This window comes from Spermophilus citellus (genome assembly GCF_964194105.1).
Source record: "Spermophilus citellus genome assembly, chromosome: 8".
Lineage (NCBI taxonomy): Eukaryota > Metazoa > Chordata > Mammalia > Rodentia > Sciuridae > Spermophilus > Spermophilus citellus.
In genome coordinates, this window is record NC_138189.1 from 121,901,363 (window position 1) to 121,925,889 (window position 24,527).

At 39.6% G+C, this 24,527-nt stretch overlaps 1 protein-coding gene across 1 annotated transcript in view; it reads left to right on the forward strand.

The window, feature by feature from the left end:
- Window positions 1-24,208, forward strand: part of SPMIP2 (sperm microtubule inner protein 2) — a gene marked incomplete at both ends in the record, with an annotated part of 83,975 nt that extends 59,767 nt beyond the window's left edge. The window contains one exon of the mRNA XM_081304382.1: window positions 24,013-24,208. Coding sequence (XP_081160508.1) covers window positions 24,013-24,208 — 196 coding nt within the window. The remainder of the gene's footprint in view (window positions 1-24,012) is intronic.
- Window positions 24,209-24,527: the final 319 nt, after the last annotated feature.

Here is a 24,527-nt window from a genome sequence, read left to right on the forward strand (position 1 = left end):
GAATATTTTCTCTGGATAAAAGAATATTGGTGTGGGCTGGGGATGTGGCTCAAGCGGTAGCGCGCTCGCCTGGCATGCGTGCGACCCGGGTTCGATCCTCAGCACCACATACCAACAAAGATGTTGTGTCCGCCGAAAACTAAAAAATAAATATTTAAAAAAATTCTCTCTCTCTCTCTCTCTCTCTCTCTCTCTCTCTCTCTCTCTCTAAAAAAAAAAGAATATTGGTGAATGCTCATTTCTGGGATTATGCTGTGAATTATACCAGCTCATGGGGATAAAAAATGCTTATAAAAAACTACTTGTACTCAGGGAACTATAGATTTAAGTTGGGAAATTGGATTTAAGTAAAAGAAGAAAAACAGCAAAATCAATTTGTATGTGTTGAATGCTGTGTTAGCTTTCTATTACTATTACAAATACCTGAGATTATCAGCTTATCTTGGTTCATAGTTCTAGAGGTTCCAGAACATGATCAGTTGGCCCTGTGCATCACGGCGGGGAGTATGTGGTAGAATAAAGTCATTTACCTCATGGCCAGGACGTGAAAAAAGGAATAAGGGACCGGGTCCGAAACCCTCTTCAGTCCACGCCCCTGATGACCAGAGACATCCCACTAGGCTCCATCTTTTTTGTTGTTGGTACTAGGGATCAAACCCAGAGTCTTGCACATGCTGAGCCTGCACTCTACCCCTGAGCTGCACCCCAGGCCTGAGCTCCACCTCTGAAAGGCATCACCGGCCCAGGACCACTGCTTTAACTTGAGGGCCTTTAGGGGACACTTACCCAAACTATAGCAAATTCCAAATTATTAATGAGGACAATAAGCTATAGCTAGAAAAACTTAATTTTAAAAAATGTTAACACCCCCACCCCAGACTCTGGTAGGTGTCCTATTTCTAAGAAGTCAGACACTGCTTTTCTCCTGAGACTCTAAACACCCATGCCTTTGGAAGGCTTTCTGCCCATTCTGGGCTGGCAAGACACTTTTGAATAGGTTGCTAGCTCTGTAGGCTCAGGTGTGCCCCACCCCTTGTGTACTCTCAGTTGGATTGAGGCCAGGACAGTGTTTGTCCTCCCAGCCAGTGTTCATGCTCCATTCTCAGTCAGCAGCATTTACTCAGTTAATTCAGCACTGCCTTTGTTGAAAACACTGCTAGAATCTATAGTCACAATGTTGAACAGGCCAGGTTCAGCACACACCCTTCTTGGAACTTGTATTCTAGGGGAGGGGAGAGACATTCAATCAACTTGCAGCTTCTAAAAAAAATTATACGTTCTTAATAACTTTATGTGTGTGTGTGTGTGTGTGTGTGTGTGTGTGTGTGTAGCCAGGAACTAAGGGTGCTTTTTAATTTTTTAAATTATAAATATAATTTGTGCTTGTGGCAACAAATTCAATAGTACAGAGATAGATTAAGAAAAAGTTAATAGTCTACCCCAGTTCATCCAGTTCAGGATAAAACAGTTCAGTACAAAAAGTATTTATTGGATGTAAGAGATTTTCCTGGTGAACCAACCTTGGCTGAGGATTGGAGAAGTGTTCTCTGAGGAAGTGAACTGGTATTTGCTTTGGATTAAGCTTTGCTTTACTTAACCCAAGCAGACTTTCCAGTATGCTTATCTTGTTATGACTTATCTCCTCTTATACATTAGTTTATGTAAATTATGAATTTGGCCTGTTATCAAGGTGATATTGAAAAGGTGACTGTAAGATCCACTCCCTAAAAAGAATGCTTACCCACTGTTGGTGGCACTATCTATGGAAATCAGTATGGAGTACCTCAGAAGACTAGGTATGGACCTACCATATGACCCAGGTATACCACTCCTCAATATTTATCCAAAACAATTAAAGTCAGCATACTATAGCAAAACATTCATACCCATGAAAATAGCAGCTCAATCCACTATAGTCAAGTTATGGAGCCAGCCTCAGTGTCAAAAGACGGGTGGATAAAGAAAATGTGGTATTTATACACAATGGGGTTCTACTCAGCTATAAAGAAGAAAGGGGTTCTACTCAGCCTACGTCATTTGTAGGACAGTGGATAGGACGGGAGAACATCATGCTAAGTAAAACAATCCAGTCTTGGAAAGTCAAGGGTCATATGTTTTATTTCATATGTGGAAGCTGCTAGGGCGAGGGATCTATAAAAATAGAAGAGAGACCAGCAAAGTAGAAGAAGATTGGTGGTGGGGAAAGAGAGGAAAGAAAAGGGAAGTATTGGAGAGTGAAAATGGCCAAATTATGTTAGGTGCAGATGTGAAGATATAACAATGTGTGTGTGTATGTGTGTGTGTGTGTGTGTGTGTGTGTGTGTGTGTGTATCATTTGTGGCAGCGGGAAGGATGTGAGCCAAGCCCTGAGGTGGGAAAATGGGACATCAGATTAGGCCCTGGGCTGCTGGTCTACGGAAAGCAACAGGGTGGGTGGTAAGATAAAGTCAGATTTTGCAGAACTTTGTGGACCAGTTTAGAGAATTTGGGTTTTACTCTGAAAGGAAAAAGAATTCACTGGAAGGCTTAAAATAGGAAGCAATATGATCCATTTTTTTGTTGTTGTTTGTTTTTGTTAAGATCACTCTGGACTGTTGGAGTGCTTATGGAGAATGGTGACAGAGGCAATTGTAGAAACTCTTTGATTTACACAGGTGTGTCTTGAGTTTTCAATGAGCTTTCAAAGGGGGAAGGGAGAAGACTTGAGTTGAGCTTTTAAAGAAAGATAGGCTTAAATAAATGAAGAAAGGAGGAGACAATGTTTATCGTAATGATGGGGAGTAAGCCTGTATGTGGACAGCAATCCAATGAAGCAGATTTAACATTATTTTGGTGTTTCAGGTAAAGAATTTGAATTTCAGACGTGGCACACGACCAAGGATCACTTGGCTAATATTTCAGCCGAAGGTGATTAATTGCATTGATCTGGGTTGGGATCTAGCCTTGGACATTTTTAGCAGAGCTCTCTAAGCAAATGGAATGTGCATCCAGAACTGAGAACCGCTAGTTAAGACTGAGAAAAGAAGGGGACTGAGCCTTGGGGTTGGGGAACTGAGCCTTGGTGGTGCTCAATTGTGCATAAGATAAATGGGAAACATAGAGAGAGGAAAAGGAGCTTAGAAGTAGGTCCCTTGAGACAACAGAGGGTATAGGAGCCAGTAAAGGCCCTTTTTTGTATTTTTATTTAGAGACAGGGTCTCGAGCTAAGTTGCTGAGGCTGGCTTTGAACTCGTGATCCTCCTGCCTCAGCCTCCCGAGCTGCTGGGTTTACAGGGAGGCTTACACAGTTTTTAAGAGGTGCATTTAAGAGAAAACAGAGAAATCAAGGAGAACAATAGCAGATAAATACTTGAATGTGATCAGTGTCCTCAGAAAAACAATATAGGAAGATTAGAACAATTTGAGTCAACATCAACAGTGCTAAATAATGTTCATCTATTGACATAATGGAGGCAAGAGTCCAATCTGTTTTCAAGATGAGAAATTCAATAGAGGACAATTACAGGATTTCCTCCATTCTAAGGCATACTTTAAAAATTTTAATTTAATTGAAGTCAGGGTGAATTTTATAATAGTTGTTTATAAATATAGTACTTCTTTTTTTCTCCTCTTATACAAAGCTGTATTGAATCAATGGTGTGTTACACAATTTATTGCATTTTAAAGACCAATAAAGATATACTTTAGCAAATATGAAGCAATGGCCTGGTGTGTGCCAGATGCTCAGAATTTTCAATTTTAAGCAGGATCCTTACTCTCAAGTTACTCAAGATGAGGATTTTTAGTACAGTATACACCAATGGAGAATGATTATAGTAACTGAGTGTGGGGTAACTTTTTTTTTTCTTCTGAATTAAAGTAAACATACTCTGTTTTAAATATCTCAAGTTTCTCTAGATATGTGACCAGATGATTTACTCATTTTCATATTCTGTTTGCAATTGGAAATTTTCCAACACATACATTCAGTATTTCTAATTTCAACAAGAAGGATAAAAACCATAAATAGAAAATACAGGAACAGTTCCCAGTCCAATTAAGAGAGATCACAAGAGAATGTACTGGCAAACAATGAATTTAAGAGTTATGGGATTCTCTGGGAGCTATACACCATCATCAAAAGACCCACCCTACCCTGTAGGCTTTTAACAAATAATGGGAAAGGCAGACTTCAGGAATACCTTTCTTTCTCTTATTTTCTGATATGAGAGAGAACATTTTTATAAAAAATTTTTCATAGGAGAGGTTGTGTTAGTTAGCTTTCTATAACAGTGACAAAATAACTGAGACAATACACTTAAAAGGAAGAAAGATTTCAGAAGTTTCAGTCTATGATAATTTAGCCTTGTTGCTTGGGCATGTAGCAATATAGAACACCAGTACTGGAATGTGGAGGAGAGGAGGCCTGTTCATTTTCTGGTAGCTAGAAAGCAAAGAAAGAGACAGAAAGGGTCTGGGGTCCCAATATCCCCTGCAAGAGCATACTCCAAATGATCTTTCTCCCACTAGTCCCTACCTCTTAAATTTAGGTTCTACCAACTCCCAATAGCACCATGGGTTAGAGACCAAGTCTTTAACACAAGGGTCTTCAAGATCCAAATATAGCAAGGTCTGAGTCATTGAACTCTAGAAAATTATTACTTCCAGGGATCAAAACTTCTTTAGCTAGCTGGAATATAACTTTTCATTTTGGTGATTATAAAAGTATTGTGTTCTTAAATAGCTGAGCATGAGCTTCATCTCAAAGATAGAGTGTTTCTCTAAAGTTACATTGAGTTAAAAGTAGGCAAGTTTGGAAAGAGACAACGTTGCTGTAGTTCTTCTTATTAATTCCATAAAATCTTTTCAAGTTTTGTCCTTTTCAAACAAAAAATAAGTAGAAATGACAGGTTGGTAAATTTTACTTTTTCTTCCATAGTGCATTGATTTTCTTTACCTCAGAGATATAAGTCTAACCTTTAAAGTTAAAATATCAAACCAACAATTCCAAACTGCCCACATATTAGAGACAATGTGTTTTCCTGCCATACAAAGCAAATAGATTCTGGGTTTCCCTGCCATTTTTACAAGTTGGAATGAAGAACTTAGACAGAAAGTACTTTTAGATATAGCCAATGCTAAATCTTACACTACTTCCTTCACTGTACACCTATAGTGAGTATCCATTAAAAAAATCCAAAAAACTATTGAAGGTAATGAAATCACTGGGCACTCTGGACTTTCATCCACACCTGATGTATTTCAGTTAGTCACCTACTTGAGGAAAGCACTCCAAGCAAGAAGAGCTCCCACATGGGAACTTGCCACCCTGCCCCACACCATACCATGTCCCATGGGTCTGACATAAACTCTGCAGGTCTAGCATTGTTCTCTGTAGGCATTTTTTTTTTTTTTTTGCATATGCTTTTTTCCCTACCTGGAATAGCTTAAACTTCCTCACAAAACAACCCCCTCCACATGTGTCTTTGATTTGTTGATAAGATCAGGAATTCAGTACTTGTTTTTCATCAGTGGTTATCTATTAAGCACATACTATGTAGCAGATATTAAGCAAAGCCTTTGGGAAATAAAGATAAATAATAAGATGGTACTTGTCATCAAGAAACTCATAATAGACAGGAAAAATAAATTAGGATATGATAATGGCAGTTTAATCCAATAGGTTAAGGTTGAATGGGAAGCTGTATGCCATAGCAGCTCACAGTAGGAAACATCTCTAGTTCTCTGGAAGTCTATATTTGTGCTTCAAAACACATACTCTCTCCTTTGTGAATCTTTTAAGTTCCTATGGGTCTGCCCTTCTAACTCCATTTTTAAGACTACAACGCAACTCCGTTGCAAGTTGATCTTCCCCATGGGACTGTGAGGCATGGAAATATTTTGTTTTTTTTCTTTCCCTTTCATTTAATCCAGTGCTTGGCATCTACAAGGCACTCGACATAAGGCGTTACTTGCACAATTGGGTATAAAAGTCAAATCCCAGCTCTTATAACAGCACAAATTGGTAAGAGTTCAGTTGAGAAGTGAATGAGGACTTCCTGAGACAAGTCAAACTTAATCTGAATTTGAAAGGAACATTTTAGGAAAATGCCTAACTGCCTTCTTTTTACACATGCAAATGAAAGACTTGCTGAGATTATAAAATCAACAGAATTATCCACAGCAAACGAGGTTCTAATGTCATGTTATGACAAAGTTGCCTCCTTAAACTGAGGACTTCTGAGGTTTGCCACTTATTAGCCAATTTATAGATCTGTCTTGGAATAATGTCTTAAGAAACATCTCCAATTTCTGTGCACAGTCATTGTCACTGGGTGGAGGTTGGGGTGGGGGTTTGTCAAGATGGCTGCAGTTATAAGTAAGGGCCACCAACGTGCATGGCAGCCATGAATAGAAGAGAAGCAAGGACAGCCGCCCCTGACGTTTCATTTACTTGAGAGTCAGCAAGACGCGGTGTTCTCAGTGTTGACTCCCTGTCTTCTCTCTGTGGTGTGTCCTTTCCTAATCAGAGGACTCATTAGTGAGCACCCATGAGCAAGAGGCATGCAGTGCAGCCCAGTGAGGGAGCCCTGAATTGAGAATCAAGAAAGCTCATTGCACTAGGAATTTATCTTTCCCAAGGAAATAATAAAGAAGATGCACAGAGTTTAGCTAACAGAAGTCCAACTGTGTGTTAATAGTAATATAAAGTTAGAAATAACCTAATATCCCCCAAGTAGGGGATTATAAAGACAGATTTTGTGAGTTCAGATTCTAGCTTCACCACTTATTAGTGCTGAAACTTTGGACAAGTAATTTAAACTAGGTCCCGGTTTCCTAATCTACAAAATTATAATAATAGAATCTACTCCACAGGGTTATTCTATAGATTGTGTGTTATATATACAATACTTAGTACAATGCCTGGTACAAACTATGTGCTCAATAAATAGTATAATGATTTATCACTCCTAATAAAATACTTGTGAAAGTGAAAGAAGCAGCAATTCAAATGGGTCTCCAGGACAACAGACTAAACTGAAGCTATCTTGATCAAAGCAGGCCACTATTAATAAATATTACCTTTTAGTTAAATAAATGAGGTACATTGAAATAATGTTGTAAGTGCCTCTGTTAAAATTCATTTGTTGGGTGAAAACTATCAGTTATATAAAGACTAAATATGGTATAGAAAGTTCACACCACCTATTGAGTTGGTCCCCCAATAGAACAAAAAGTCCAAAAAAAAAAAAAATGAGAATGAAGTAAGGAAAAAATATGGAAATGGAGATCAACTAAAATTTCTAATATCTGACTAATAAAAGAACTGGAAAGAGATCAGAGAAGACAGAAATAAGGAGATCAATCTTTCAAGAAACTTTCTCAGAAGGAAATGACATGAATTCCAGATTGAAATCTTCTACCTAATGTGAATGAAAAACAAAGAAACAAACAATAAAACTCAAAACACCATATTGAGGCATTTCATTGAAAAACTTCATGATACAGGGATAAAGAGACAAATCTTCCAGAGGAAAAGTAGGATGTCCACAAGGGACACATGGTATCACATATCACATCATCAGCCAGACTGGCCTTTACAAGACACTGGGCAATGACTTCCATAACTGATAGAAAATGACTTTCAACCTAGAATTCCAGACTCAGCCAAGGAGCAAGTGGGAAGACAGAAAAAGAGGCATTTTTCAGACATGTAGGTACTACTAAAAATAAATGAGTATTTTTCTCAGGAAGCTAGGATATTTCTAGCAAGACAAGCAGGTAAAACAAGAAAAAAGAAAGGGATCCAACTGGGCACAGTAGCGCTCATCTGTAATCCCAGTGGCTAGGGAGACTGAGGCAGGAGGATGTCAGTTCAAAGCCAGCCTCAGCAATTTAGTGAGGCCCTGTCTAAAAAAATAGAGATATCTAATCTAGGAAAGAAGGTACCTACAAAGGTGACAAAGGGAATTTCCAAGACAATGTTCAAGGAAGGCATAAGAATATAGCCAATTCTGGGGCCCAGAGAACCATCAGTTCCAATGGGAACAGGCAGGTAGGAGAGCTACAGACAGTGCTTACTGTATAGAGACAGTGGGTTACATTCCAGAAGAACCTAATGGACTAAAGGTGGTTTTGGTGAAGAGAATGTTGGGACGGGTAGTAAGTAGGAAGGAAAGAGAAATATTTTTTATTATAAGCATTTTGTACTAGTTATCCATATTACTACATATACTTAAATTGTTTTGTTGAAAATGAAAAAAAATACCATTTTAAATACGTGCATAATTTTTTTTTTCATAAAAACGACTATGGGAGAAATAGCAATATTCAGCTAGAATTTTAGTAGTTAGAATTCCTAAATTAAAAAAAAATATTAGTAATTTTCAATCTAAAACCAGGACTTTCCGTGCTAAAGAAACATTCATGGATCCAAATAAGCTAGACTTTTTGTTTATTAAGAAAGGTGCAAGGTGTGTCTTTATTTGACATTAGTTGGGTGGAATGTAGAAAATTGCCTGTTTTTTCTTCCATGAGAAATACTGCCAAAACCAGTTGTTAAACTAGCACAGACTTAATGACAGCAAGTGTTTAAAAATATATTGGTACATAAATGTGTGCTTGTTTTTTGGAGTTATTTTCCTTAAAACATCCATAAATCTTTTGAAGGTTTTTCTATTTTTAAGACTGCCAGTGACTGGCACATGGGTGGGATTTCCGCAAGCATTAAGTATAGCCAAGTTCTGCAATGTTTGACATCATCACCATTCATTCCTGCTTTGGCTTTTAGATTTGTTAACTAAAACCTTTCTTCCCACTTCCTTCTCCTGCGCCTCCTTCTCCCACCCTAGGCTCCTAATCATGGCAATTTCAGAGATTTTTATTATGTTCACCAATATCTACACAAGTGGTTTATGAAAGGTCAGTAATCATTAGCCTAATATCTACATGACCAGATGAAGCAACAGAATAAAAATATTTTCCATTTACTGTGTGCTACTCTCATTTTCTGCTTCTCATTCATTCCTTTAATTTTCCTCTTAAAAGTGGTCACTGTTGCAGGCTTTTATAATTGGAAGGGCATTTTTCTGGCTTTATGAAATTGAATAGATGATAATGAAATGAAAACAATCTGAACACTCATAACATACCTCATCTTTTTCTTTTTTCCTGTGTTCTTTTCAGTACATAAACTCTGTTTGCCTGAGCCTGACATTTTAGCTCAACCGTTTACTTCTAATTTGCAATCCATCTTTGATTTAATTGCCATAAACCATTTTGTGAGATCTAGTAGCTGTTTCCTGGAGAGCCCTGGTCTCCTGAAACATGCTCTAAGATCTTCTGAGACCCGAGATCCTGAAAAATTGTAGCTAATAGGCAGTGGTGGATAATTCCTCTTTCTTAAATATTTAGATGTCTGTATCAAAGAGTAACAGTTGAAGTTGGGCGCCTGTAATCCCACCAGCTCGGGAGAATAAGAAGGATTGCAAGTTCAAAGCCAGCCTCAGCAATTTAGTAAGACCTTGTATCAAAATAAAATATAACAAAAGGCTGGGGATGTGACTCAGTGGTTAAGCACCCCTGGGTTCAATTCCCCGTAGGAGTAAGTTCACATTCTGAAACTAAATTTTTCCCCAGCTGGGCATCCAGTGATAGACTAATAAGATTTCTTCTTAAGAATAGCAATATAGCTGGATACTCTGACACAGGCCTGTAATCCTTGTGGCTCAGGAGCCTGAGGCAGGAGGATCGAGAGTTCAAAGCCAGCCTCAGCAAAAGCAAGGTATAAGAAATTCAGTGAGATCCTGTCTCTAAATAAAATACAAAATAGGGCTGGGGATGTGGCTCAGTGATCCAGTGTCCCTGAGTTCAATCCCCAGTACTCCCCCGCCCACCCCAACCCCCCCCCCCAAAAAAAAAGAAAAAAGAATAGCAGTATGGTCTCTTCTTTGGCTAACTTTTCTTATAAAACAATACCTTTTTAAAATCAGTTGTATCTTGTCCTTTTGATATATGTGCTCCATCCTGACATGAGAAGTATCCATTTATTCAACATTTACTACATCTTCTCCCTCATGCCACCTACTATGGTTGCAGTGGATCAATCAGACTGTTTCTGTTCTGTCTTCCCTGATAGAATGTAAAGAAGGCAAGAATTGTGTCTGTCTCCTGAAACCTAGGGCTAGCACAGTGCCTGGCACATCGTTTTGGCTCTTGGGTCTCTCTTGAATGGATAAATCAGTATCAATCACCTGTGTGGTAATTGTGACAACCATGGGAGTTCAGTAACAACCTGATGACAGTTGCAGCTTCCCAGGAAGTCTGCTCCCTTAGGGAAGGGTGTTTTGAAATCACTAATGCTCAGAAGGAAAGTTCTTGTCCAGTGTTTGTATTTTTCTTGGAGCTCCCTTTGTCTCTTCGATATTCAAAGAAGAAGAAATGCTCTTTTCTAACTACTTAGGTTTCTAGTCTTTGATGGGACCATTCTTTTATTCAGTGGATAAATCAATAAATTATTTTACAGCATTATTCTTCATGATAAAAAGCTTATCATGTAGTGGGGGGAAAAAAAGAGACAGATAATTCTGAAACATGATGATAGAGTGGCTGTGATGGAGCCCTAGGCATTGTGAATGTGACCCAGAGCAGAAGAGAGGAGGGCAGGCACAGGAAGCTCTCTGTGGAGGAGTCTGAAAAGTGAGGCTAGGTTAGTGGTGCCCGGAAGGACTGGTTCAAGAAGAGCGGACATAGTGGCAAAAGTCCGGAAGTGGCAAACAGCAGGAACTGATGCAAAAAATGTCTTTCAGTGCTGCTGGATCTGGCAGGGTCATGAATGGTGCAGGGCAGGTGAAGCCAGAAAAGCAGTCAGGGGCAAGTTAACTCTTGAGCTGATGAAGAACTTCAGGAAAGAGTTTAAATTTTATCCACCTGTCTTTTTACATGGTACCTGAAGCCATAAGTTCAGCTCTCCACTTTGAATAGAGGATGGATGTGAGGGGGCATCTGTTAGGGTGGCCCATGGTAATGATGATAACCTGGGAGAGTGGGGGTCAAGATGGAGAGGAAGAAACAGATTTTAGAATCATTAAAGGGTAAAATTAACAAGACTTAGGTGTTGGATATGGGGAATAAAAGTAATAATGGCTTCAATAACAACTCTGTGTTTCTAGCTGGAGTGAATGATTTCACGGGGGATGGATTCAGACTGAACATGTTCTCCATCCTTTAATGGAAGAAGCTGAGGAGATGATGAGCTTGCATGGATTTGAAGTATCTGGGGGACATCCAGTGACAGGCAGATGGACCCATGTGTGAAGCTAGATGAGAGGAGCTGTGTCTGTCATCATATTCAGGTCATAATTGAAAATATGTTGAGTGGATGAGAAAGAGAAGACCAGAGAAATAAGCGCAGAATTGTAGGGAATTCAAACCCTGATTGTTTGAAAAAAGAAGAAGAACTCTGAAAGAAGACAGCAGAAACACAGGAGAATCTGGAGGAGCAGTGTTCAGAGGTAAATAAGGTGTGCACTGAACAGTGTCCACTGTAGAAAATAGGGAGGATGTCACTGGAGACATAGGTGAGAGTAGAATAACATGGGGAAGAGAAAGGCGAAGAGAGGTGGTGGTTCGAATACGGTAGACTGTGGTGTGAATGGGAAGTGAAGTGAAATAAACAAGTACAGGCCATGGTTTTGAAAAATCTGGATGATGAAGAGAAGAAAATGTGAGCAGTAACTAGAGGCAGCTGAAGGACCAAGGCTGCTTAGATGTGAGAAGCTTTAACTAGAGACAGACTTGATGCTATGGAGTGGGTGGGGGCAGGGTTGATGCAGTACAGCTTCAAGGGTACAAGTAAATGTGGAGGCCTTGGATAGGAGAAAGCTCCCTCATTCCCAGAGAATAAAAGGAGGGAAGCAGGACTGGCTCATGTACGGAGGTGAAGATACTTGTATGTAGAAGTGGTTTGTGTGGTTGATGGTGGAACCTGATGGAGTTTCGTCCTGACGGCTTTGATGTTCTCCATGCAGGGGTGTGTATGTGTGTGTGTGTGTGTGTGTGTGTGTGTACGTAATTGTTTTCAATGGTGGTAAAATAGACACAGCATAAATTTTACTATTTTAATCATATGTCAGTCTACAATACAGTGGTCCATGAAGTCTGGTACAAGACTATCCTACCAAGGACCAATTAGATTAATGGGAATGGGAAGTAAGTAGGGACTTTGGAAAAATCAGGACAGTCTGGGACAGCTGGGAAAGGGAGTGGGAATGATGTGCATCAAGGACAAGCAAAAGAATTGGATCTCTGTTCTATAGAGTGCTGCAGGTCCACTGGGGGTCAGACTCCATGTGCTTGTCTCAGCAAGCTTACTTACTTATTCTATGGACAAGCTAAGCCACCTTGATATAGGGTCCAAGAAAAAGTGAGTTGGGCAACTGGGTAACTTTCAGCAAAAGTAAAACACAGTACACCTCATAGCATACAGCAAAATAAATTTCAGTTGGACTGAACAAGTAATTGCTTTAAAAGTGAGATGATAAAATGTGGAATGAAGTATACAGGAGCATTCATAGGATGTTTACGAAGTCTGCGCATCACTCCTGTTTTTTATTTCATCCAAGTGTGTGGAAACAGTACCAAGGACATAAGACATAGTTCCTGACCTCAAAGAGCTCATCATCTAGTTGGGGTAGGGATATAAGTAGATAAGGATACTGGAGCATGTTAAGATTCAGTGATAGAAATACTGGGGCTGGGGTTGTAGCTCAGTGGTAGAATGCTTGCCTAACATGTGTGAGACACTGGGGTTCAATCCTCAGCACCACATGTGAATAAATAAAAAATAAAAAAGATCCACCTAAGAGAGAGAGAGAGAGAGAGAGAGAGAGAGAGAGAAAGAAAGAAAACAAATACTGTGCTAGCAAATATTTATGGATTCTGCTTAAACACTGCTTGTTGCTGGGTTCAGATAACTTCATAAAGCTTACCACTGAGTGCAATGCCTGTTACAGTGGAAGGTATTTTGGAAGGTATGTTGGAAACACACATCGGAGAGTTTAGATTTTGAGCAAGGATCAGGAAGGCTCAGTAAGGTCACCTGAGTTCGAAGGCTGAGTTGGAGTTATCTTCTAGAACTGCTGGGTTTAGATTCCAAAATGCTGTTACTTTTAGAGATATGGAGTCTCATGTGTTTGGATGAATTCCTTTGGAGCACAATTACCACACATTTGACAATAAAAACTTTTGATTTCTAGTCTCTACAGCAATGTGTAAAGATGGTAGGGTTTATGCAGAATGCTGCTTGTTTTCTGTCTAGCAGCCTAAAGGCTAGCTCATTAAAATTCAAAGATGGATTACATAGTGGGTGGCAGAACAAATGTTTTCTTCACTGAGCAGAACTAAGGCCTTCAAGACATTTCTCCCAGAATCAAAGTCACTCTTTGCAGCTGTTCAGTAAGACACCACCCTCCCTGTCTCTGCACTGCACCCTACAGTGATGACAGCAAGAAAGAGAATAGGCAAGACTGATTCTAACATGACCTGACTTTGGAACTATGTACATATTTTACCTGATTCTAAAATAAATTATTTTAAACATAAAAAATTTCAAAACCCCAAATATGTTTCTAGTTGAAAGTTTAACCAAGAGAAAAGAATTATTCCGTGGGATTTTTGTTTTTTGTTTTTCTTGCTGTGCTAGGAATCAAACCCAGAGCCTCACACATGCTAGTCGAGTGCTTTACCACTGAGCTAAACCTCCAGCCCCCCAAGGGATTTAAAGCATGGTAATTTGAGTATAAGTCTTGTGGGTTATGCCCTAAGAACAAAAGAACAGCAAAAAGCTCAGTGAAAGTTTAGTCTTGTTTCTCTGGTTCTGTTATGGGTGCACTATGGAATAAAGCAAAGGTGATGTTCTTATTTAGTCATTCCTGCTTTGATTTAGGGCAAGATTTCCTAGAGTAGGGGAAAGGAAATACAGACGTTGAGAGAAAAGAGCTGAAAACAAACCCTGAATTTGATTAAAATATTTTATAGGTCTGCCTATCTTCATGTATGTGTGTGTGTGTGTGTGCGCGTGCACACACCACGTCTACATATATGAATGATTGTGTGTTTACAGTTTTTCATTACTCTGTTCACTATAAACCCTAGATATAGGGACCAATTCAGTAGCTGTCAGCTTCCTAAGTGCTCAGATTCTTCAAATACCTTTTCCATTAAACTAATTGGTGCTTCTTGGAGAAATGGCTGATTATGGATCTGGAGAAAGAAATTAAAAGAGGTGAGCTTGGAACATCTTGCCAGACCAGATAGCAAGGAAGACTACTAACAGTCCTATCTAAGGGTCATAGGAGCCAAACTTGAAAATATTTCCACCGGCCCCAAACAGGACAACTTGAACTATAAAGGTATAACTACAATGGATTAATAGGTCTCAGAGATACATGTCATATACATAAGTATTTATAAGTTCATAATATCACTCATAAAATATAACGTGGGCTGGTGGCACTCAGTGGTAGAGTGTGTGCAAGGCTTGGGTTCAGTCCCAGTATCACAACCCACATGACACAATAACTGAGTCACGTTGGATCATTCCAATGAACCAACTCATTGTTTTGAAAATGGTAAATAAGAGGAGAGAATGAAACATTAATACTACCTTTGAAACAAAAATAATGCCATTATATAAACAAAAATAAAACAGAGACTTTTTTTTTTAAAAAAAATCAAAGTAATTGAGTTAATCAATAAAGAAGGAATAAGAGAAATTAGTTTATCACCACCTTGCAAACCCTAATAAATCAATGAATGTAAGCACTTATCATCAATGGTTGTCAAAAGCTTCACAAGGAAAATAATCAGAAAAGATTGATACAAGAATATCCTACCACATGTAAACACATAAGAAGTGTTACGGGCTGAATAGCATCCACAGTACCTCAGAATGTGACTGTGTATGGAGACAGGGTCTTTAAGGAGTGATTAAGTTAAAAAGAGGTCATTCAAGAGGGTCCTAATCCCACACTAATGGTGGGATTTTATGAAGAAGAAATATGACAGATATCCTTATAAGGAGAAATTTTGGACATAGGCACAGAAGGACAACCATATAAAGACATAGGGAAAAGAAGCCATCTATAAGGCAAAGAGAGATCACGGAATGAACCAACCCTGCCAAAACCTTGACCTTGGACTTCTAGCTGCCAGAATTGTGAGAAAACACAAATGCTGCTGTTGAAGTCCCACAACTATGGTGCTTTGTTATGAGCCTAGCAGGCTCATGCAGTAGTCTTGTCCAACTCAGATCAAGCCTCTAGATCCAACCAAGAGTATATAGCAAATGACAGTGGAAAATGTTACATGGTTTCACGAAATGTCATCAGAAAAATATATTGTGGGAAATTGTATAGGATGAATGGCTTAGTTTCTTTAATGAATGAATCAGGAGAAGAAGAGATGAGAACTTATAAACTAAAAAACAGCAAAAAAAAAAAAAAAAAAAAACTTCAAGGACTCATCAATCAACCAGTTGCAAGGTATGTAACTTAATTAGATTGTTTCTAATAAGCTGTTAAAAAATCATAACATTTATTAAACGTAGACTTTTGAATGCTGAATAGTTGGTGACAATATTAAAGTTTAAGGATAAATAATGGCAGTGTGGTTATAGTAAGAAAAAGAGCTTTTAAATTTTATACCAGCCCTGTGTGTGTGTGTGTGTGTGTGTGTGTGTGTGTGTGTGTGTTAGTAAGACAAAGATAAAATGCATTTGGCTATAAATTGATGATTTTTGAAGTTGAGTGATGTGTACTGGGGAATCCTTGTATTATTTATTAGACACACATTTTATAATTTATTATATACATTCGTTTTTATCTTAAAATTTTTAAATGTAGCTAAAAGTAAATTGTATCAACTTTTAACCTTAATTAGTGAAGTTCAAGATTTATCATCTAGATAATAAACTTGTTGGAAACTAAATTGAATCGATATTGCACAGTTTCTCAACCAACTTTATCCCACGGCTACCAAGCAGCTTCAATAAAAATTGCTGTCCTTCTTTCCTTGTTGCTCTCTGATGCTCACACAAATAAGCAAGCCACGCCCAGGAAGTGACAGCACAGAGAAGCCCTAAACTGCTGGGTGGCCAGAACTTCCTGGATATCTTCTGTAAGATCTCCCGAATCTCTGGCAATGTCAGGGATTATATTCAACACTCTTTAATAGGTGACCCTAGACAATCTAACATGCTGCATTTCTGGTAAGATTTTGGATAACTGCCTCTGAGGCCATAGGCACGGCAAAACCTGAAGTGACAGTCATTTCATATAAATCATTTAAAAATACTGAGTGAAAATCAATCAGCACCTCTGTGCATTTCCACACCATGGATCGACTCTTGGCAGCGGTAACCTCTTGCAATATGTTATTCTGCACCAGAAGACAACGTTCGGGTTAGATTGCATAGCCCGTGCAATGAGAAGAAGCCCAGCTGGAGCCCAGAAGGGCAACCAGCAATGTGCTGGTGACATCACCATGGCAAGAATAGCATTTTTCACATTCTGGAGCACAGGAAAGACAATCTGGCAAATTAATGAAGTGCTCACTTAGGGTAATGTGAGACCTTTCATGTTTCAATTAATTCTTTACTTCACTATAGTGGTAGAATATTTAACAAGGCTTTCAAATAAAAATGGTCGTGTTTCCTAGGAAATAAAAGCAATAAATCAAACCCAAATAATCACAACCTGAGGTCTGAAGCATATGTGCGTGTAATTTACAGAACTGCACAGTCCTTTGATGCTCTCCTTATGGAAGAGAATCCGCACAAGTGGGCGTTTCCTTCTTAAAGGGAAACAAATATCCATACATTTTGTTATTTATCTCTGTCCTTTAAAAAGAGCACTAGAGCAACGTCTGAGATACATGCCCTGGAAATTTTGAAAGACTTTTGTCGTGCTTTCCCGAACACTTCTTTGGGAAGCAATTTCATTTTCAAGTTGGAAACAGTATAGGTGTCATACTAATGTGGGACTACACAATTTTGTTTGTAAGTTTAAATAATTCCTATCTACTTTTTCAAGATCGTTTGTGTCCATAGACATGCAGACCTATTCATAAAATGTTTTCAGACTGTTAATGATGTAAAACTGATGGATGACATTTTTGCTACTTGGGGAGGGAGGAAAATCCAAAGAAAGGATAAAAGATTAAAGCAGGGGCAGAAAATGATCTTCCAGGCCGGGAATGTAGCACAGTGGTAGAGCACTTGCCTAGACATGCACAAGGTCCTAGGTTCAATACCCAGCAGTGCAAAACAAAGCAAAAGCAAAAGCAAAATCTATCATATTTCATCATGAACAGTTACCCTCTTAACTTTACTCAATTTCTTAGTATCTATTTCACCCATTTATAGGTACAATAGTAAACAAGCAATTGTTTATTCACACCCTAGTTTTGTGCCTTTTTGCCATGTGTCTATATATTTTTAGTTTATTTAGCTGTAGATAAACACAATGCCTTTATGTTAATTAATTTTTATGTGGTGCTGAGGATTGAACCCAGTGCCTCACACATATTAGACAAGCATTGCACCTCTGAGCTACCCTCTCAGCCCCGCCATGTGTCTATATTACATAGGCTATGTGGGATCTATGTGGGATCTCCCAGAGGACCTGGTAAGGTGCATGCTTGCTCAATAAAATCTGGTTAAGACGTTTGTTGTCTGAAGACAGGAGTAACATCTATAGAGATCCCTTCTGGATCCTTGAGGCTATTAATTGCCTCAGATTGTCCTAACTAGTCAGCCCACTGTTACTTTGGGCCTTTATTTAATTAATGTATTTATTTTGCAAAGCTGGGTATGGAACCTAAGGACCCTTTGTCAACAAGTTACAACCCCAGCACTTTTTGTTTTTTGTTTTGTGGGAGGGTCTTGCTAAATTGCTGAGGTGAGCCTTGAACTTGTGATCCTCTTGACTCAGCTTCTCAAGCAGCTGGGATTAAGGTGTGTGCTACTACATCCAGCGAGACCTTTATTTTATACAGTTTAAGTGACCACTCAAAGGTAGAATCTCAATTTTTCCAGCTTCCTGAGGACAGGACATAAAACAAGTAAGCATAACACATGTTAGATAAATCTCTCTAAGCTCCTTGGGATTTTGATTACTAAAAATTAGCTTTTTTTTTATAAGCCTCTTTCTCTTTCCAATTCTGAGAATCTCTTGGGCAACAAATATTCAAGGATAAACTCCATTAACATTGAAAAATTTCTCTATTAATAATTGCTAAACATAGCTGCATATTTCTTTGGTTTGTTCAAATACAAATAAATATCAAAATAACCTAGTATTTTCAATAATCTCCATGACAGCTGTTGATCCAGGATCAAATAAGTGTTATCCCAGAGCATTAAGATTAAATGTTTAGAAATCAAGACACAACATTATCACGTACGGTTCCATGAAGGCAGAGAGAGTAAAGGAGGATAAACATGTAAGAAATCAGGCTGGTCTCAATGCAATCATGTCTAAGGCTGACCTGGAGCATCCCTAATTTCCTGTCCATTCTTTGTGGCCCTCCCCCTTTGGAATATGCTCTCTTGAGAAGGGTCAGGTAATGGTGCCATGTAGCACCTCTTCTGGGCTATGAGCACTAGCCGCCTGGTTTGGTTGTAGAATGAATGGCAGCTGCAGGGAGAGTGGAAGGGAGTATTTTTCTCAGCATGTCTGAAGTCATACCACACATGTGGCTGCCTGTGTCAACAGCAACCCCGACTCCATCTCTAAGGAAGGCCAATTTAGAAAAGGAAAATATGATGAAACACATCTTTGAAGACCCCATTGAGATTCCCTGGAAGATTCTGATTGAGGTATAGACTACTTCATAAATGTAAAAGATCCTTCAAAAATAGAGGTCTTGTTTTCTTGCAAATGTTCTGAGGTGAAAATAACAGGGAAAGAAGCTTGTCGGTCCAGAAAGCACAGACCTTGCCAAATGGTTTCTAAATGTATTCCTCAAAAATTTCCATGTGCCATTCGTGGCTTTTTTATACTTCCGGAAGTGGACAAAGCAGAAATCAATGATGCTGTTAGCAAACAAGCATGTAAGGAACAAACTTGCTGAGAAACTAGAGAGTCCTGCCTTTAGGTCACAGTCCAGATACAGCACTAGAAACAAGAGCAAGCCAGAAACACATGAATGCACAGAGGTGCATCACTTCAGGTTTCCACAAGGAAAATACAAAACCCCAAAGGGAAGTTTCCACCTAATTCTTCTATTTGAAACTCAAGTGAATAACTGTTACTGGCGTCTATATTAGGCGACTAGACTGACTGCACCTTAAACAATGACTTTTTTTAAACTGTGGAATTCAAAAAGACAGTAATCTAACCATTTATTGGAACTATTTTTAGATGGAACTCAGACGATGTGGGTCAGAAGAGAAATTGTTGTTCCTGGACATGATTGATGCTGGTGGTCAATAGTCCAGAATAACCACTTTATTTAAACCAGTTTGTTTTTTAACACTCTGAGGGTTCATTGAATTTGGTCATGAATCAAAGTGGCTGCCACACATCCATGGTGGTGGGCCTAGGCAGAGTCACCAAAGGCAGAAACATGGATGATCAAGCACAGTGCCACCTCTCGCAGGGCCCCTCTTCAGCCACCCAGAGTGTTTTCTCTGGCAGAAGTGTCCAAATGAAAGTCAAGTTGTCCCATCAGTTTCAGACAGTTATATAAGCAAGGCCCAGCCAGTCTTTTCTGAACTGAGTGCTAAATGAATATCATCATCTTCAGTCATTACTCTGCTGTCCAGCTGCTAGGAAAATACTGGTCATTTCTCAAATAACCAATGTCTTTTTATGAAAAATGTAGATATTGCTGTATTATAAAAATAATTCCAATAGTTTTTTAAATCAATGCCACCATGCTCTAATCCCTCTATTGAATGTAGTCATAGTCTCTCTTATTAGGGATAAAATATTTTTGTGTGTGGGTTTTTTTGTTTTGTTTTTTTGTTTTTGTTTAGTTGCAGGTAGACACAATATCTTTATTTTATATTTATGTGGTGCTGAGGATCTAACCCAGTGCCTCAAGCATGCTAGGTGAGTCCTCTGCCACTTAGCCACAACCCCAGCCTTTTGTGTGTGTTTTTATAGATACAAGTAAAATTGAAAATGTGTTCTATATCAGGAACTTTGTAGACATTAAGGAAACAAAAAACTAAAACATGGGCTTGGGGTGTAGCTCAGTGGTAGAGTAGCTGCCTAGCATGCATAAGGCCCTGGGTTCCATCCTCAGTACTGCAAAGAAGAGGAAACAGTTCCTTTCCTTTACTCACAGATTTAACTCAAGGTGAGTCAACATGATACCACCATACGTATTAGATATGACCAATGTTCTGTGGGAAAAAGGGGAGGGAATCATTGTGGACAGACATCAAGTGATGCTTTCCATTGCTTCTCGGGATTTGAGATTCCAGGGACATATGATATTCTGAATTTAGATCATAAAATATTTTAGCACTGAAGTGAGAACTAAATATATGTAACTAAGTATGTATTCTTTTGCAAACTAATTACTGCTTTTCTGATTTTTTTCATTAGAGCCTTATAGTTATACATAGTAATTTGGTTCATTTTGTCAAAATCATACATGCATGGAATTTAATTGACTCCATTTCAGGACCCATTCTTCCCTCTTTCTCTCTCCCCTCCCTCCCTCCCTCCCTCCCTCCCTCCCTCTCTCTCTCTCTCTCTTCCTCCCTTCCTCCCTCAGTTATCCTTCCTCTACTCCATTGATTTTCCTTTTACTCATTTGTTTATTTTTGCTTGGTGCTTTTACCTATCTATGTACAGAGGTGAAATTCCCTGTGGTATATTTATATATGCACATAGTGTGATTTGGTTTAATCCTCCCCTTTCCCTACCCTCCCTCCTTCCCCACTATGTCCTTCTCCTACTTCACTGATCTTCCCTATATCATTACGATATCTGATCCCCCCTCCCTTTTACCCTTATTTTGCTCTAGCTTCTGCATATGAGAGAAAACATTCAACCCTTGACTTTCTGACTCTGGCTTATCTCACATATGCTTCATTTCCATCTGTTCACCAGTAAATGCCATAATTTCATTCTTCTTTATGGCTGAGCAAAACTCTACCGTGTATATATAACACATTTTCTTTATTTATAGAATTACTTCTATAAAACATTAAAGAAAAGTGGCACATTTGCATGAAATGGTTTTCTCATTCATTATTAATCAAGCTAATCTAAACCATTAGCAACACCTGTTCCATACCTTCTAACCATCAGGTATTTTGCCCTTTATACACTCTTAAAATTATTCCCAGCTATATAGCTGCATTTGTAAATAGTAAAACTGAATAAATTCACCAACAAGTAAAAGACTGTAGGGAGCTACTCCTTTGTTCTTGGGAGAGAAAAAGGAGGTTATCGAAGCAGGTGGGTGGGATGGGAATAGAGAGAAGTAGATGATCTGTAAATTCACTAGGTCTGCTCCCTCCCTCCCCTGCATCCCCCCCGCCCCCCGCACCCCCTTCCTCCCCCCCTTATTCCTCTATCCTCTGAGATTAGTTGTCAGCTACATGTCAGGCAAGGTAAAAGTTTTGGGATTCCAACATGAGACACATTCTGAACCCTTTGAAGAGCATTGATTTGGATGGATAGAATGTGCTGAGCTAGAAATTTCAGAATATTCTAATAGTTTTAATAAAGCGAGTCAAATATCGTGAATTATTGGAAGAAAGAAAAGGCACTGGTTCACAGCAATGAGGAAAGTCTGGCTTGATTTTATGTTTTCATGTTTTGGCAGGGCTGGGGATGGAACCCTGGGTCTCTCACCTACTAGGGAAGCACTCTGCCACTTAGCTACATCCCAGTCCCAAGGTGACATTTCAAGCTCCATCTTGATAAAGGAGGAGGGAGGGGAATGAATAACAGCTGAGGGAACAGGCTGAAGATCTGAAAGAGCAGCTTCTTTAGTGTTCTCAGAATCCAATGAGGAAGGAAGGAGGAAGGGCCCTGTGTGTCTGAGAGCAGGGATGGGCTGAGGAGAGCAGGCCAGGAGGCCCATCAGTCAGACCATTTTAAGAAAGAAAAGAAAAAAACAAACAGCAACAACCGTGACCCTAACCCTAAGCCTAACTAAGGAGTCTGGACTTTATTCTGGGGCCAGGGGATGTCAGTGAAGGGTCTGCTGGAGAGTGCTTCCCTCCCACCCAGGGAGCCTGATCCTAACGCATGGGAAGGGAGTGGGAATGCCTCGCCCTCTGGCTTCCTTCAGCTCTCAGCTCAGGCGTGACCTCCTCTTCCCCTCCCACCTGCCCCAACAGCAAGAGAACTTCCAGGATTTTCAATTCCTCCTCTGCTTTTCTTTTGCCTCACAGAACCTCCCACACAAAATACTTGCTTGTTTCTTTGTCTTAATAGCTTGTCCTCCCAGGGCTGTGGTGCTGTGCCTGGTATACTCTATGTAAAGTGCTCACGTATTCCAGAGTGGGGAGCAGGGCTACAAACCTTGGTCCAAACCACTTGGTGCTGTAGTTTGGATCTCGAATGTCCCCAAGGGCCCACATATCAAAGGCTCAGGGCATGGTGCCCTGGGGACGTGATGGAATCTTTCAGAGGTAGAGGTGAGGTCTTTAGGTAATTGGGGGGCAGTGTCCTTAAGGAGAGTGTTGGGAACCCACCCCCTCCCTCTTGCTCTCTTTCACTTTCCAGTCATGAGGTACATGGTGCCACACACTTGCACCATGATGTGCTGCTTTGTCATAGGCCTAAAAACAGCAGTCCAGCCGATTATGGACTGGAACCTCTGAAACCATGAACTAAAATAAACCTTTTTTTCCCCTCTATGTAAGTGAATTATCTCAGGCATTTGTTACAGTAACAGAAAGTTGACTAACACATTTGGGAACTCACGAAACTGAGATTCTAGAAAGAGAATTTTGTGGTCACCAAGAGGCTGTGGCTTCCCAGGTCAAGGAATGACGGGAAAGAAGTTCCAAGAGACATTCTCAAACCTTCTGAGATGGCAAATCCTTACCTGTACCGTTCGTTTTCTGTCTCTTCCCTAGAGCTGGGTCTTTATATGGGAAGGCAGGGCTGAGGTAATGTTCTAATTTAAGGTTTTGGGAACCTAGCCAAGGATCTCACTGGAGAAAGAGAATGAAGCATAGAACTTTCCTCAAAAATATTGCCCAATGCCAGAGTTTGGAATCACAAAGTTGGTGTTTTATTAAATGCCCATTGGACCTCAAAATGGGCAGGCCATGACCTTCAGAACTCATGGGTCTCATGAGGTCCCAGCCTTAACAGCCACCTTCAACTTCCCAGCATTCTTCATGCTTGGCTCTGAAAGGACAGGAGGGGTGATCCTGATACATCAAGATTCTTTTTTGGGGGGTGGGTACCAGGAATTGAACTCAGGGGCACTTGACCACTGAGCCACGTTCCCAGCCCTATTTTGTACTTTTTTTAAGGACAGGGTCTCACTGAGTTACTTAGTGCCTCACTATTGCTGAGGCTGGCCTTGAACTTTCGGGATCCTTCTGCCTCAGTCTCCTGGGCTGTTGGGATTACAAGCTTGTGTCACTGCACCCAGTATCATCAAGGTTCTTTTTTTTTTAAATTTTTTTTAATTGTTGATAGACCTTTATTTGTTTATTTAAATGTGCTGCTAAGAATCTAATCCAGTGCCTCACACATACTAGGTAAGTGCGCTACCACTGAATTCCAGCCCCAGCCTCTCATCAAGCTTCCTAAGTGTCCATCTGATGGTTCTTTGCATCTCCAGCAACTGTCCAGTGATTTAGAGCAGGGAAGAGTCCAGAAACTTCTCAGAATGCTAGATGATGGGTCAGGCCTTTAGCTTTTTCAAGTTACTTGGCTGGAAATCACCTGAAGTCACCAGAGAAATACAAATCTCAACTCTGAAAACTCATGGCCTTGGTTCTAGACCTTTTCCCTTGGAGAACCAACCAGTTTATTCCTATTTCAGGCAACCCAAGCCGTTTATCCTGGATAAGCAAGGAAGACATGGTCGTGGTTTTATTGCCTGGAATATGAGTGATTACGAAGACTCCAATCAGAGAAATTCCAATCGGGCTCTTATGGTTAGGCAGGGTCAATCACCATTACCAAGAGTTTCCAAGCCTTCCAGGTTGCCAAAGCTACCAGAAAAGGAAGAGGTATGACCTGTTGTTTTTCTAAGCATCATAGAAAAAAAAAAAATCAGCCTGTTTTAACATACAAAGTCAAGAGTGTTGTTTAGTATTAATACTAACAGTTTTATAGCTCCTTTTAGCTTTCTCAAACCACGTTGTGATCTCTATTGGATTTCCATAGTAACATGTGTTCAGTGGATAGGTGGGTCTTTTTCCCATTTTACAGCTAAGGAAAACAAGCAGTTTCGTAGGCCAGTCCTTCCTTAGAATGGTTATTAATTGCCTGATTTAACCTGGAGAGAATGACCATCCCCTTGGTTTCCAAAGACTGAGAAAACAGTTTATAAAA